The 12,847-nt window shown below is 43.8% G+C and overlaps 1 protein-coding gene across 1 annotated transcript; it reads left to right on the forward strand.

The window, feature by feature from the left end:
• On the forward strand, positions 6,032 to 8,401 carry LOC109830050 (glucan endo-1,3-beta-glucosidase, acidic-like). Its single transcript, XM_020397205.1, has 4 exons — positions 6,032 to 6,083; positions 6,160 to 6,229; positions 6,668 to 6,987; positions 7,596 to 8,401. The coding sequence occupies exons 1-4, from the start codon at positions 6,036 to 6,038 to the stop codon at positions 8,220 to 8,222; spliced, it is 1,065 nt and encodes a 354-aa protein (XP_020252794.1). The 5' UTR covers positions 6,032 to 6,035; the 3' UTR covers positions 8,223 to 8,401.

Consider the following 12,847-nt stretch of genomic DNA (forward strand, 5'->3'; position numbering starts at 1 on the left):
GGTGAAATCAAAATTCTCCCGCCTCGAGTCACAATTGTACAATCCTGGATTATATTTATATTTATCACTTTCTTACATATCGATGGAGGACTTCGTTGCCTCTGTGACGCGTAGTAAGAGGAACTCTGGTGAAATCAAATTTCTCTTGCCTCGCGTCATAACTATACGATTTCGGAATATAATTTAATTATCATTTTTTTTAACGACGGATGACTTCGTTGCCTCGTGACAAGTAAGGGAATTTATCTGATTAGCTATAAACGAGAAGTGACTAGGGCCTTATATTTATATGTGGTCACCTCTGTTTGTACGTAGTGCTACTCGTACATTTTCAGTTGTTTCATTAGATTCTTAAATGAATAAAACACAGGGAGCAATTGCTATTTCACTCATAAAAATGATAAATGATTGAAGTCGAATTATTGGAAGTTAAATCCCCCCACATACAAACCCCAACCCAAAAAATAAAAAATTTTATGGTGGCGTTTGTAGAGATCTATCGACGGAGTTTGGCCTTTCAGAGAGGCAGGTTGTGATTGTTGAGTGCCTGCGCGCAAAGCACGTCCAATATTTCTTGTTGGCCACGCCTATTGAGGGATTGTGGTAGCGTATGATTCCGGGGGAGTACGAACCCATCCTCAAGTACAGGTTGTTGGTTCCTTTGTTCATGGAGGGTATAGTGTGCCCAGTTTGTCGTAGAACGCAGATGGATGTCTTTGGAGAGCATGTCATCTAATGTCAGAAGCAGCCGGGGTTCAAGTACAGGCACGACTTAGTCAGAGATGTCTTGTATGATATCCTCTAAAGAGCAGGGATCCCGTTAAAGAAGGAAGCGCCGGTCAACTTCCTCATTCCTCCTAGAGATGCTAGATCTACTCTAAGGCCGGCGGACATTCTTGTCTACAGTTGGAGCCGGGGGGAGGGGGGAGCACGCTTGTGTTGATCTCACAGGGGTGTCTCCGTTGGTGGGGTTTGGTAATGGAGAGTTCAAGGTTGGGCATGCAGCGGATAGAGCAACAGAGGCAAAGGTGGGCAAACATGATCAAGCTTGTAAGGACAACTACCACAGCTTCATCCTGTTCGCTTTCGATACGTTTGGTTTCCTTGCAGCTGATGTAGCGGAGTTCCTCAGGAGGGTACAGAAATTCATGAATAAGAATGTGGCGACAGCAGGGTCCGCTGAGTACGTGTTTCGTAGGTTGGGTTTTGCAATTCAGAAAGGATTACCGGCGCAGCTTGTTGCCCGCTTGTCATCATCACATGTTTAATTCCTTTTGGTTTTCTTTTTTTTACTTTAACTAAAATAAAATAAAATATAATAATAATAATAATAATAATAATAATAATAATAATAATAATAATAATAATAATAATAATAATAATAATAATAATAATAATAATAATAATAATAATGAAGCTTCTCATCTCTCGTCAGGTGGAGAGCACCCCGATATTGGAGACATCGTAGGTGGTGGAGATTGATCCAGCTTCACATTGTCCAGATGGGACCGTATCCATTAGAGTGCCGATTGAGGTGACGGTAGGCGAGCAAAGCGATGATTTGGAGGATATAGGTTCAACAGAGCAGAATCAGGGACCAACGACTTAGGTTCAGGATTCGATTGCGGTTCGGAGACCTAGGAGAGACATACAGTTGCCAGCTAGGTATACGAATATAGTCATTGCTTATGCACTTCCGGTGGAGAGTGTCAATGAGATAGTTCTTACTACATTCAGAGAGGCTGAGCAGAGTTCAGAGGCTGATTTGTAGCAGGAAGCTATACGGGAGGAGATGAAATCTTTTCAGAAGAACGACACATGGGAGCTTGTTGAGCTTCCAAAGGGGCGGAAGGCTATTGGTTGCAAATAAGTGTATATGAAGAAGGAGGGCATTGAAGGCACTCCGGGGAGGTTCAAAGCTAGGTTAGTAGCGAAGGGCTATGCACAGGAAGAAGACATTAATTACAATGAGGTCTTTTCTTCGGTGGTGAAGCACTCTTCAATTCTGATCTTGCTAGTTTTGGTGGCACAATATGATTTAGAATTTGATCAACTGGATATGAAAACGATATTTCTTCATGGTGATCTTGATGAGGAAATCTATATGACTTAGTCATTGGGGTCTCGAGCTGCAATGAATGATAAATTGGTTTGTAGGCTAAAGAAATCGCTATACAGATTAAAGCAATCTCCGCGACAGTGGTATAAGCGATTCGATGGATTTATGCTCGGTCATTTGTACATTAGGAGCCAGTTTGATTCTTGCGCGTACTATCGCAAGTTGCGAGAAGGTGCGTACATTTATTTGTTACTTTATGTCAATGACATGTTGGTTGCTTCTATTTCCAGATCCACTATAGACGAGTTGAAGATACAAGTTTCAAAAGAGTTCGAAATGAACGATTTGGGTGAAGCGAAGCACATTTTAGGGATGAAGATCGACAGTGATAGAGATAGGGGTAGAATTTGTTTGACACATGTAGCTTATTTGATAATCCACACCGTGTCCCATAACGCCGATTGCGACGCAAGCCACACCTTGACGAAATCCAACATCACAATCAAAGAACAGCGGTATACGATTTCCAGAAAATATTTAGTAAGAACGGTCCATGATGTTAAATGTGCGTCTGAAGAATGTTACTTTTTGGATCTGTGCATGAATCCTGAAATTTAATGATCTAAAAAGCTGATATTCATTTAGTATGCATTTAATATCATGAATCCGGATACATTTGATTTGATTGTTGGATTTCAACTCTTGAAGAAGTCAAAACACGGTTAGTTATCACAAGTGTAATTCTCTGGTTAGGACTCCAACTAACTTTTAGAAGAGCCACTCGTTCATATCATTTCAAAGGAGCTCCACGTTAAAAATTGATCCGAGTCAAGTTGACCCAAGGCATGGAGAATCCGCCAAACGGTTGGGTAATTACCGTACCAGAGGCCAAACTCGACGAAGGAGAAGAAGCCCAAAAAGGGCCAGATTGGTCCAGTCCCGGCATTGACATCCTCGAGTCGATCCTCCGTCGCCTCGGCCCCATCGAAAACCTCAAGTTCGCCGGCGTTTGTCGCCAATGGCGATCCCTACGCTTTGCCAGTCGCCACAACGTTCAACACTGTCCCCAATTCCACTCTCCTATGCCATCCCCCTCTCTCCTTCAGCCACCGCCGCTCTTCCTCAGCCCTGTCAACAACCTCCGATACAAATTCTCCCTCTCCGAGCTCTTCGCCGAGACTTGCCTCGGCTCCTCTGGGAGCTGGCTCGTAATGCGAGGCCGAAGCCTGCATCTCTTCAACCCCTTCACTCTCAAAAACATAAAACTCCCCTATATTGAAGAAGACCCCTTGGAGCAAGCATTCAGCTACAAAGTGCCGTTAGTAGCATTATCAAATCCGAACACCGTCGAATTCGCCGCTGTGATATTCTACCCTCACACTCTCTACTGTCTCCGACACGGCGGCTGCAAATGGACATCAATCGGATTCCACAACGGGCGAGTGCGACGCGAAACTCGTGACAATTATCGCCAGATGCCACCGTCACAATCGCAGTGTGTCCTCACTCAGAGCCCTGGTTCTTGATCCGATCACATGGACGTGGACCGACGCAGGGAATTCACTCGACGGGAGAGTGTTTTTCCTCCGAGTGCGACGCGAAACTCGTGACAATTATCGCCAGATGCCACCGTCACAATCGCAGTGTGTCCTCACTCAGAGCCCTGGTTCTTGATCCGATCACATGGACGTGGACCGACGCAGGGAATTCACTCGACGGGAGAGTGTTTTTCCTCGGACAAAGAGGGTCTATGTCCATGTCGACCGGGGCTTCTGGGGTTTGCGTCTACACCGCAGGCGACGACTCGTTCGGGTCGTTCGAGATCGACGAAGAGGGAGGGAGAGGGAGATTGCGTTGCGTTCACCATAGCGGGTCGACGGCGGTATGGGTGATGCCGGAGCTTTTGTTCAGAGATAGGAAGCAGAGGTGGTGGCTTGGGCTCTATGCTGTGATTAGTGAGAGGGCGATATTGGGCTTGATAATGGGCTTGGTAGTGTTCGAGATGGTGTTGTTACTATCGCCGAGGAATTTTATTCGGGTGCTGCCTCCGCCTGTGATGCTTGTGGTCGAGAATGTGCTCGTCTGGGGGCCGGTTTGGATTTCGGTTTGTATAGCTTGTAATTGTGTTTGTAGGACCATTGGTAGGTAGAAGCGTGAGCGTAGCTACAACGATGAACAATTCTCGGTACTTCGGGTGAAATCAAAATTCTCCCGCCTCGAGTCACAATTGTACAATCCTGGATTATATTTATATTTATCACTTTCTTACATATCGATGGAGGACTTCGTTGCCTCTGTGACGCGTAGTAAGAGGAACTCTGGTGAAATCAAATTTCTCTTGCCTCGCGTCATAACTATACGATTTCGGAATATAATTTAATTATCATTTTTTTTAACGACGGATGACTTCGTTGCCTCGTGACAAGTAAGGGAATTTATCTGATTAGCTATAAACGAGAAGTGACTAGGGCCTTATATTTATATGTGGTCACCTCTGTTTGTACGTAGTGCTACTCGTACATTTTCAGTTGTTTCATTAGATTCTTAAATGAATAAAACACAGGGAGCAATTGCTATTTCACTCATAAAAATGATAAATGATTGAAGTCGAATTATTGGAAGTTAAATCCCCCCACATACAAACCCCAACCCAAAAAATAAAAAATTTTATGGTGGCGTTTGTAGAGATCTATCGACGGAGTTTGGCCTTTCAGAGAGGCAGGTTGTGATTGTTGAGTGCCTGCGCGCAAAGCACGTCCAATATTTCTTGTTGGCCACGCCTATTGAGGGATTGTGGTAGCGTATGATTCCGGGGGAGTACGAACCCATCCTCAAGTACAGGTTGTTGGTTCCTTTGTTCATGGAGGGTATAGTGTGCCCAGTTTGTCGTAGAACGCAGATGGATGTCTTTGGAGAGCATGTCATCTAATGTCAGAAGCAGCCGGGGTTCAAGTACAGGCACGACTTAGTCAGAGATGTCTTGTATGATATCCTCTAAAGAGCAGGGATCCCGTTAAAGAAGGAAGCGCCGGTCAACTTCCTCATTCCTCCTAGAGATGCTAGATCTACTCTAAGGCCGGCGGACATTCTTGTCTACAGTTGGAGCCGGGGGGAGGGGGGAGCACGCTTGTGTTGATCTCACAGGGGTGTCTCCGTTGGTGGGGTTTGGTAATGGAGAGTTCAAGGTTGGGCATGCAGCGGATAGAGCAACAGAGGCAAAGGTGGGCAAACATGATCAAGCTTGTAAGGACAACTACCACAGCTTCATCCTGTTCGCTTTCGATACGTTTGGTTTCCTTGCAGCTGATGTAGCGGAGTTCCTCAGGAGGGTACAGAAATTCATGAATAAGAATGTGGCGACAGCAGGGTCCGCTGAGTACGTGTTTCGTAGGTTGGGTTTTGCAATTCAGAAAGGATTACCGGCGCAGCTTGTTGCCCGCTTGTCATCATCACATGTTTAATTCCTTTTGGTTTTCTTTTTTTTACTTTAACTAAAATAAAATAAAATATAATAATAATAATAATAATAATAATAATAATAATAATAATAATAATAATAATAATAATAATAATAATAATAATAATAATAATAATAATAATAATAATAATAATAAAACAAAAACAAAAAACAAAAAAAGGTGTTAATTGGAAGGTTTGTGTAGATGTTGGTACCAATGCCGCCTCAAAGATTTGTGAAACTAGAATTCGCGGATAACTTTCGGATTACACTAGTTTGTTACTCAACACAATTTGTGAATGACTGGAAAACTTTGAGCGAGTCATCTACATCTCTTCAATCGGAATCAGTTGCTTTGCTCAAGAAACGAGCTTTAGTTTCTCTCTCAACAAAAAGCTGTTGGAAACTTCCAAGGGCCACGCCATGTCAACGGCATGAACCAGGGTGGCGAAAGAGATCGTTCCCTGTAGGCAAACAACTGTTGTTGTATATAACTGGCAGCTCTCGTATGAGCTTTGCATGCTCATTTTTGCTTCTTCCTATTTGTCATCGGCAAGCTTCTTAGAGGTTTTATTTTCGCTTATTTTCCTTCAATTTTTTTCTCCTAATTAGGCCTTTGATCACTGTCAACATTGTTGCGCAGATGGGCCTGCTTTACGTTCTCTATTTGTTCGCCTGGGCTGCCTTGCTCAACTCCCAACTCAATGGAACAGGTATGTAAATGGAGAAGATGGGCTGGGCCAGACATTCTTGAAGCCTCTTTTGTCAATTAATATTGTTGGGCTTTAAAGGCTATGTTTCGTACCGTCTCCCTTGGCAAAATATTTAATTTGAGGATGTGAATTACAAAAATTAGGATGTTAGAACAACTTTGCGGATCCGGTGAGGTGAATTACAAATTGGATCATTTAGGGGCCTAATATAAAAATCGGATAGAATTTAGGGTCTAATATGGGAAAGATTCTAGGATATGGATCGAAAAGTTTATGACTTTTTAGACCAGTATGAAGATTCGTTTATAGATTTTTCAAAAGTTCAGCGGATCAAGATAATTAACAACCATCCAAGCAATTGAAAAATGTACATTTTCGAGTATAATAATTGCACATGTGCTATTATAATATATAAGAGCGATTACAATATTAACGCAGATGCCAAAAATCTTGGAGTGTGCTACGGTCGCTTGGGCGACAACCTCCCACCACCTGAGCAAACCGTCCGTTTGTGCGATATCTACAAGATCGGACGGATGAGGATCTACGCGCCCGATCACAAGATCTTTCGAGCCCTCAGCGGATCCAACGTTCAGCTCACCGTGGGGATCCCGAATCACGAGGTCCACGGCGTCGCTGCGGATCTTAAAGCGGCTGAGTCATGGTTCGGTAGCAACATCCAACCGTACGTTGGCCGTGTGCGGTTCCGTAACATTGTCGTTGGGCATGACGGCGTGATCAACGAGAACTCGGCAGAGGTGAATAGTTTCATTTTTCTACAATCTTTATTAATTTATAAGGAGGAAAATAATTATTCTATGTATGTAGAGAGTGTCGATGTTAGCTAGCTGTCGGTATAGAAATGTTTTCAATGACAAAAATTGCCATTTAATTTAGATATGAACAACTAAACAGTTTAAACATTTACCTAATTAACTAATTTAAAAAAATCCGAATAATTTATTTGTTTATTATTTTCATAGCAAGACTAATCGAGTCGAAAATTTTAGGTACACTATGAAATTTATGTATGACGAAAATTTACGTCGGAAAATCAATTATAATTAAACTCTTACAACAATGTAGTATATTTTTCTTTGTTAATCGCACATCGCGTCTTGAAACTTATTGTTCTAATAGTTTGATTCAAGACAAATACATCCTCGCTTTATGGAATTCTTAAATAGACACTTCTACATTGCGTGAAATTTTGATAGATATTAACCCTTGGGCGAAATTAGCAAGTGGAAAAGTCAAATTAGAGGGGTAATAAGTTACAAATTGCTAGTCTATGTCTAATTTTATAATTCTATAAAAATTTCTAATTTCTTCAACTTCTGCTAACAAGGATTTCGGTGACTTGTAGGATGTGCTACAAGCAATGACCAACTTGCACACCACAGTAACAAACCACGGTCTCCAACACAAAATCAAGATCACAACCGAAGTGAACCCAAGCGTGCTCAACAACGACTACAGCATCTCTGCAACCCAAGGCTCATTCAAATCCACTCCAAAATCAGGCATTTACATGCAACCAATAATCAATTTCCTCTCATCTCACAACTCCCCTCTCTTCATAGTAAACTACCCTCACATTTACTACCTCTCAAACAAACATGAGAACCCTAACGTTAACAACAACTTTGATTCCACCGATCCAATGAACATATTCTTCTCGATCATCGATGTTTTTTACTCGGCTATACAAAAGATCGAGGGAGGAGAGAAGGTTAAGATCGCTGTCGGGGAGACTGGCTGGCCTTCGGCTGGAGATGAGGAGATTGCTAGCGTTCGGCATGCGAAGAAGTATGTTTGGGATTTGTCGAAGCATGTTTTGTCGAAGAATGGGACTACGTTGAGGCCGGGTGGGCAAATTGAGACTTATGTGTATGCGATGTTTAATGAGGATATGAGGGAGGGATTGTGGAAGAACTTTGGGATGTTCCGTACTGATTTGAAGCCGGTTTATGACTTCCCTCCCTTGAACTAAGTAGGAGATGGTGATGTATTTGAATAAGTTCGACACTTTGTGTCTAATATATATGTCACAAATAAAGCTATGGCAATATATGGTCTATATCATGCATATATGCTTGTTTGGAAGAATGCATGCATGAAGGCAAGTTTGAAACTTTGATTTGGAATAAAAAGGTGTTTGAAGTTTAATATTAATCTATGTCATCAATAAATTGTATAATAGATCTTGTGCAAAAGCATATATGTATCGTGGTAACGACTCAATAACTTTAATACGTGAAATATTACAAAGAAATGGCATTCATTTTCATATACCTACGTACCCTCAAAGCTTTAAAATGATTTTTCAGGTATGGGTCAATTAAATCATACATAGTTTGATATTAGTTTCACACATATTTGAAGCTTTAGTTACTCGAATTCTGTGAGTCACATCAATTAAGTCTTTTTTTTTCTCCGTTGAATTGACTAGTCATAACTGGGTTAGTGCTTAACATACACATTAGCAAATGGCTTTTGTGTTTCTTTAGGGTCTGTTCGGTTATTTCCTAAAAACCAAGAAATGGAAATGGAAAAGACGAAAATCTCAAAAAGTACTATTTCCTCCATTTTCATCCCTAAAACTCACCTACAACATCCAATAAAATATTATTTTCATCCAACGACTCATCCACATCATCTAATAAAATATTATTTTCATCTAACCACTCATCCATCACATCTAATAAAATATTATTTTCATCCAAACATCACTCAACTCATATCTTCTCATCATTTCAAATCACTCATATCATCCAATAAAATATTATAACAATTCACCTCATCTCATTAACATTTCATTTCTTTGTTTTTTATCCCAAAAAGTTGTGAAAACACTTTTCTTAAGTGTGGGTCACTGTAGGCATCGAAAATTGCCTATAGGTCTCCACGAACAGTTCAGTATTAGAGAGCAACGATGAACGTCACTATCCGATCCACAGGAGTTCGATTGACGTCGATGAACGATTGAAGTGAATCGACGAACTACGTGAGCTGATAGAACTTCGGAATAACGAAGGCACGGGCCAATCGGGAACCCGGCGAGGTTCACAAAAAGAACAATGCCCTTCATATCTCGGTCACTCTATAGATAATCCAACCATCGGAACGGATGGAACTCTTCGTCAAGCTTCCAACGCACTTGGAATCACTCAAATCCGAGTTCGGACGAAGAATTTACGGCGGAAACAATCAAACATACGCAACGGAGCGTCTCAGGCTGAACTGGGACACCCGGGGTGTCTCGGGAAAGTCGAAACACCCCAGGGGTGTCCCAACGCCCTATGTGCCCTCATGCCTATAAATAGGAACCTTAGGCCTCACTTTTGGAGGATCTGGATTGGGGAGTCTCGGGAAAGTCGAAACACCCCAGGGGTGTCCCGACGCCCTGTACCCCCTCTTGCCTATAAATAGGAGCCTTAGGCCTCACTTTTTGAAAATCTGGATTTTTGGAGAGTTGGCGAAGCCCTGCTGCAGTGAAGAGTGGTCGAGCGCTTCAACGCAAGAGAGGTCTTTATCACCCGTGTCCGTTCCTTAGCATTACCCTTCGCCAGTAATCCTAAGAAGAGCAAATATCTCGTTTTAGCCGAGATAGGCGCTTCAAGCTTCTAGATCTCCTCGCGGATCGACGAAGCTCTGCCCAATTTTGTTGGATCAGATCTGATTGCCAGGCAGTCCACGGATATCGACGTCCCTGTCACAGGCCAAAGACCCACGCAAGCAAGAAACGACGAACGGATCTTGTGTTTATTTTCAAGAAAGTTGTAATTTTTTTATTTTCGTTATTTGAATTCATTTGTAACGACTAAAGTTTAATGAAATCAATGATGAAGGCAACTTTCCTCGAAAACAAGCTGGCGACCACAGTGGGAGCCAACAGCCTCGCTGCCGAGGATGTCGTGACGCAACCGGCATTCAAGATCCGGGTGAACGAAGAGATCGAATACGAGTTCGATCAACAGAAGTTTGAAGAGTACCTCTCTTCCTCCTCCTCCAGATCCGCCTCTCCGAACAGGCGCATGAAGGCATCCTCTTCCAGAAATGTTCGCGGGACCTTCGGCTCAAAGATCCAAGATCCCATCGCCGCTGCTGCACCCGTGCCCCGTGACATCCCGGCAGCATCCAAAGAGGTCGAGGCTGCAGATCCAGATCTCCCTCCCGCCACAAAGGCGACTGCTGAAGTTGCTCCGGCTCCGTCGAAGAGGGCGCGCCAAAGACGGCTCCAAGGCCTTGCACGACAACTGGCCAAAGCTGCAGAATCGATGGACGGGATCCGCTACAATGAAGATCTAAAGTCCAGACAGCGCCAAGAGCAACAACGGCGCATAACCAACTCCTCCTCCAAGGCAGAAACGAACGAATGGGTTCGTGTCACGAGGACTCGCTCAACCCTCGAAGAGAGAATCAAGAAGCGTCGCGCATTGCTTGCGCATGCCCGAGTCCTTCTGCAGAAAGCGGAAGAGATGCAGAAAGAGGAGACGGTCAAGCATCCGTCAAAACACAAGCAGGTGTGGGTGCTAAAGACAAAGCCGGCGTCTAAGACGAGAGTGGACGGAATTGCCGTCCAACCTTCATCAGATCCTGTCCCCCTTGCCCCCGCACCTCCGGCGGAGTCAGGTAAGAACATGGATCCTTCAGGATCCAGGGTTCCTTTGAAAGGTCGCCTCGGTCCCTTACCGGAGAACCGAGGTAAAGCACCTGTCAAGGAGCGATTGGGTCCGTTGAAAGGTCCCCAAATGACGAACCAGACTGGGGGTCATGTTAATCCCTCCAAAAAAGATAACAAAGGGAAAGCCCATGTTACTGACCGCATTGGGTTGCGTGTCGAAGTTCAGGAGCCCGTTAAGTTTTTACGCTCGCAAAAGCGTAGACTTGAACGAGCGACTTTTGAAAACGCTAACAAAGCGTCATATCCCCGGAGGGAAACACATTCGTCTGATGATGATTGTGTTATACCTGGGAAGTCATGCCAACATTCTATGGGTTGCTCCAGTTATCAAACTGATGAGTTGTACTATAGAGCTGGGGGTGCGAGTAAGTCTCGAAAGAGAGATGCTCAAGACACGGAACCTCACTGTCCGTGTGCCAACATCATCAGGGCGGTGTTGTCAGAATGCTGCTGTTCTAAAACCCCAAAGAGAGTCTCCGTGGGAAGAAGTTCGTTCGCCAAGAGGATGAATTCCTAGAAGTGTCTGTTAATATGACCGGCAGAGGCAAATCGACACGACCCTCTAGCTCAGATCAACTTGCCGAAGCATCCCAGCGCATGACTCGATTGCGGTCAGGGATCAATAGGCGGAAGAACTACCAAATGATGCAAAAGGGACTTTCTTCGGAAGAGGAGGCGTCAGATGCTGATTCAGACTCCTACTCGGCTATAGCATCCGATGACACGGCGTCTAGTGCGGGACAACAACCCTACGAGTCATTCATGATCAGCGCCGAGCAAGTAACCAAGATGCTTGAAGATGCCCTGACTAAGTAGAAGGAAAGTTTCAAGTTCGAGATGGAGATGGCCATGCAGCAGATGAGAGAGATGCATGACCAGCAAATCGCGGCACTGACAACTCACCAAGGAGAACCCAGTCGTCGCAATAATCCGAATCAAGAGGAGAATGAACGGGAAGAGGATAATGTCAACATAAATATCCCTCCTGTCAACAACGACAATGGAAGCGGTCCCGTGGATGATAATGCAAAAGAGGACCACGTTACCTCTCCCCGAAGCCACTCGAAGACAGATACGAGTGAAGATAAGAAGATGAAGGACTTGGAGAGCAAAATCAACGCGTTGATGAATGCTCAAGAAGTGAAGAGGTCCGGCATACCATGTCCATACCCAAGGGAGTGGGAATCAATTCCATATCCGGCAAAGTTCAATTTAATCAACTTTACGCCGTTTGATGGAAAGGGTTCCCCTACCCAACACTTAATATATTTTAAGTCTCACTTAGGAATAATCTCCGGGAATGAACCCTTAATGATACGGTCATTCGTCGGCACTCTTCGCGGAGCAGCCTTCGATTGGTATCGTCGCCTCAAGCCAGGGAGTATTAGCAGTTGGGATGACATGGAGGACATGTTTCTGACAAACTTCTTCGACGACGATACCGAGATTTCAATCGGCACACTATTTGATGAGAAACAGAAGAATGGTGAAACGGTCAAAAATTTCGTGAAGAGGTTCCGAAATAAAGCAATGAATTGCAGGGATCCGGTCAGCGAAGATTTCATCCTCGAGACCTGTCATAACAATCTTTCATTGGACATCCTCGAAGCTATGGGAATGGCGCCACCAAAGACCTTCCTTAAGAGGAAGAAGGCAGAAAGGGGCCAAATAGCAAATAACGCTCCGCAACAGAACTTTGTCCCTAAGGGTAAGGGAAAAGCACATGCGAATGCTGTGGACGCGAATCAAACATTCGAGGTGCAAGCGCAACCACAACAGCGGCAACAAAAGACGCCTCAACAATCAAGGTCACAACAGCAATCCCGAAGGCAGCAAAAGACTTCGGAACCAAAACTCCAAAAAGAGTATTCCTTCAAGGACGAAGACATTCCAGTCATCTTCGAATCCCTCCTTGAAAACAACAAGATCAA

Source organism: Asparagus officinalis, chromosome 2, assembly GCF_001876935.1.
Source record: "Asparagus officinalis chromosome 2, Aspof.V1, whole genome shotgun sequence".
In the NCBI taxonomy this organism is placed as follows: Eukaryota; Viridiplantae; Streptophyta; class Magnoliopsida; order Asparagales; family Asparagaceae; genus Asparagus; species Asparagus officinalis.

Bases quoted from the DNA above. Each gene is read 5' to 3' on its own strand.
- LOC109830050 (XM_020397205.1), top strand. From the start codon at position 6,036: ATGCTCATTTTTGCTTCTTCCTATTTGTCATCGGCAAGCTTCTTAGAG. The intron at 6,084-6,159 runs GTTTTATTTTCG...ATTGTTGCGCAG, and splicing joins CATCGGCAAGCTTCTTAGAG to ATGGGCCTGCTTTACGTTCT. The intron at 6,988-7,595 runs GTGAATAGTTTC...GGTGACTTGTAG, and splicing joins TCAACGAGAACTCGGCAGAG to GATGTGCTACAAGCAATGAC.